This window comes from Suricata suricatta, chromosome 8 (assembly GCF_006229205.1).
Source record: "Suricata suricatta isolate VVHF042 chromosome 8, meerkat_22Aug2017_6uvM2_HiC, whole genome shotgun sequence".
Classification (NCBI taxonomy): domain Eukaryota; kingdom Metazoa; phylum Chordata; class Mammalia; order Carnivora; family Herpestidae; genus Suricata; species Suricata suricatta.
Window position 1 is genome coordinate 51,822,783 of NC_043707.1, and position 2,278 is coordinate 51,825,060.

At 58.0% G+C, this 2,278-nt stretch overlaps 1 protein-coding gene and 1 long non-coding RNA gene across 2 annotated transcripts in view; one reads left to right on the forward strand and one right to left on the reverse strand.

Moving 5' to 3' along the window:
• Positions 1 to 951, reverse strand: part of GSTM4 (glutathione S-transferase mu 4) — a 5,502-nt gene extending 4,551 nt beyond the window's left edge. The window contains exons 1-3 of the mRNA XM_029948454.1: positions 841 to 951; positions 467 to 542; positions 1 to 29 (exon numbers count right to left, since the gene is read on the reverse strand). The exon at positions 1 to 29 is cut by the window's left edge and continues 178 nt beyond it. Coding sequence (XP_029804314.1) covers positions 1 to 29; positions 467 to 542; positions 841 to 885 — 150 coding nt within the window. The 5' untranslated portion in view covers positions 886 to 951. The remainder of the gene's footprint in view (positions 30 to 466; positions 543 to 840) is intronic.
• Positions 952 to 1,897: 946 nt separating this feature from the next.
• LOC115299941 overlaps positions 1,898 to 2,278 on the forward strand; it is a 14,208-nt gene continuing 13,827 nt past the window's right edge. Inside the window, exon 1 of the long non-coding RNA XR_003912429.1 lies at positions 1,898 to 2,247. This is a non-coding gene — a long non-coding RNA (uncharacterized LOC115299941). The remainder of the gene's footprint in view (positions 2,248 to 2,278) is intronic.

Genomic DNA, 2,278 nt, shown 5'->3' on the forward strand with positions numbered 1-2,278 from the left:
CAGCCACTGGCTTCTGTCATAGTCCGGAGCTGCAGGGGAGAAGATGAGTGAAACAGACTCCCCAGACCCTACCCTCCTTTGGTGCCCAGGGGAGGGCTGGGGTGGGGACAAGGAGTCAGTGGCAAAACCCCCAAACAGGTGGGTCTGGAATGTGGACCACTAAGTCTCACATTCCATGTTTGAGGACAAAGAACGCTTTAAGACTCTGGAACCTGCAGGGGTGTCTTACAAAACATTTAGATTAGCCCTAAGGGAACCCACCCAATTACTGATACAGGGGCTCCAGCACCCCCTCCCCCCTCCTGCCTTGGAAGGCCAAGCTGCACCCTCAGAGGAACTAGGGAAGGCAGGCCCTGCTCTAGCAGGGGGAGGGTGGCAAGGGGGAGCAGCAAATGGCCAGGACATGGGTGACTGGGCACATCAGGAGGAGTTGGGCACAAGTCAGAACTCATCAGGATGCCATTACCATCCCCCATCGTGTACTTCTTTTCCTCATAGTGTGAGTCTGTGTACTCCAGGAGCAGGCGGATGGCGTGAGCCAGCTGGGAGAGAAACCCCAGGCATCAGAGATGGGAGTCCTGACACCCTGCTTTTCTCTGCTGCAGATAACCTCATTCACCCCCCAGGACCTCTACTGGCGCGCATGAGAGCACGCGCGCGCGCGCACACACACACACACACACACACACATACACACAGTCTCAAGCACACGCCCACTTGACAAGGACGGGTAAATCACCGCCAGCCCTTAGAAGGAACCTTCTGGGAGTACTGGCGGCTGGCAGCATTTCCTGCCCTCATGCCCCTCCCCCTGCCCCAGCCTGGTGCCCCCTCGCTCACCCCACGGATGTCCCAGTAACCTAAGATCATGGTGACTGTCAGCATTTCCTGGTCTCAGGATAAGGCCCCAGCGGAACTGAGCTAGAGGTTGACTGTGCGCGCGTGTGCTGGGCGGGGCCTGACTGCGCCCCTAGGCCCAGCCGGTGCTCCGCCCTGCCCCGCTTCCACCTCCCCCTGCTGCCCAGGGAGGCAACTGCGACCGGAGGCCGGCTGTAGGAGGACCTAATGCGTCCCCCAGTCGCGGGGGTGCAGGAGCCTGTCTCGACACTCAAGGCACCGGCTCCGGTGCCCCGGTTCCCCACAGCGGCCGGCTCCCGGCCCTGCCAGATCCAGAGCTTGCTCGCGCTCTCTCACTCTCTCTCTAGGTCTGGGAGCTAGCGGGTGGGAATCACAGAGCTCACTCCTCTCCCTCTTCCCCTGTAGGCATCGCTCTACTTCGGCGGTTGGCTGCATGGGAGCCTCTGACTGCCAAGTTAAGTCCAAAGAGAGGTGTCCCTCATCCGGAGTTTACAGCAGCACCTGTCCCAACAGGCCCAGGACTCAGGCCAGTCTGAAAGCTCCTTCCTCCCTGGACATGTCTTGGAGGACAGACTATCAGTGGATGGAAACTACCACCCAGGACAAGGAGAGGAGAGTAGGAAGCGTGGTCTCCGTGTTTCCCTTCAAGCCTGTGGAACCCATTCCTTCAATCACATGGCTGGGAATCAGGCTCACGTGGAAATGAATCAATTACCCTCATACCCGAAGTTGTGAATCTGAATCCAAAACCAGTCCCAGCAAAGGGCAGGGGTATGGGTGCAGCCCCAGAGATGTCCTGCCACCTGCTAGATGTCCCTCTCACGGACAACACAGTGACAGGAAGTGTGCTGGGCACAGAATGTGAGGGAAGGGGGAAGGGCAGTCCTCTGACTGGCCAGGCACCTGTCCCGCCTCAGAGGGCAGCCAGGGAGGGTGGTCGGCAGGAGGGTGGAGGAAGCCCCACGGGCCCACACTCAGGCTGGCCCTGCTCACCCTGGGCTGCGTAGGCCCGGTCTTTCCAGCCACGACCCTGGCTGTGACCCACCTGTGCTTTTGTGTATGTCAGGGTGCCCCAGGGGGCCTTGAAGTCCTTCTGTGACCTGTGACATGTGTCACAACCTCCACAGCCACCATATCCTAGCTGCTGCCATTGCTCTTTGAAGGCAGAAGACTATTTCAGAACCAGGCACACAGGACACAGCTTGGCCTGCGGCTCACTCTCCTTCATGTAAAGGGTCTTGCAGGGCTTCATGGAGAAGAGGAAACAGAAGAGAAGGGAACCTTGTAACACAGACGGGTTACAAGTGAAAACACAGGATGGTGCACTACAGAAAAATAAGCTTAACATTAACAGTTTTTACACCGTTCACAGTGTGAACCCAGTGTTTGGTAAGGATTTCAAAGTACCAAGATCAAGTGT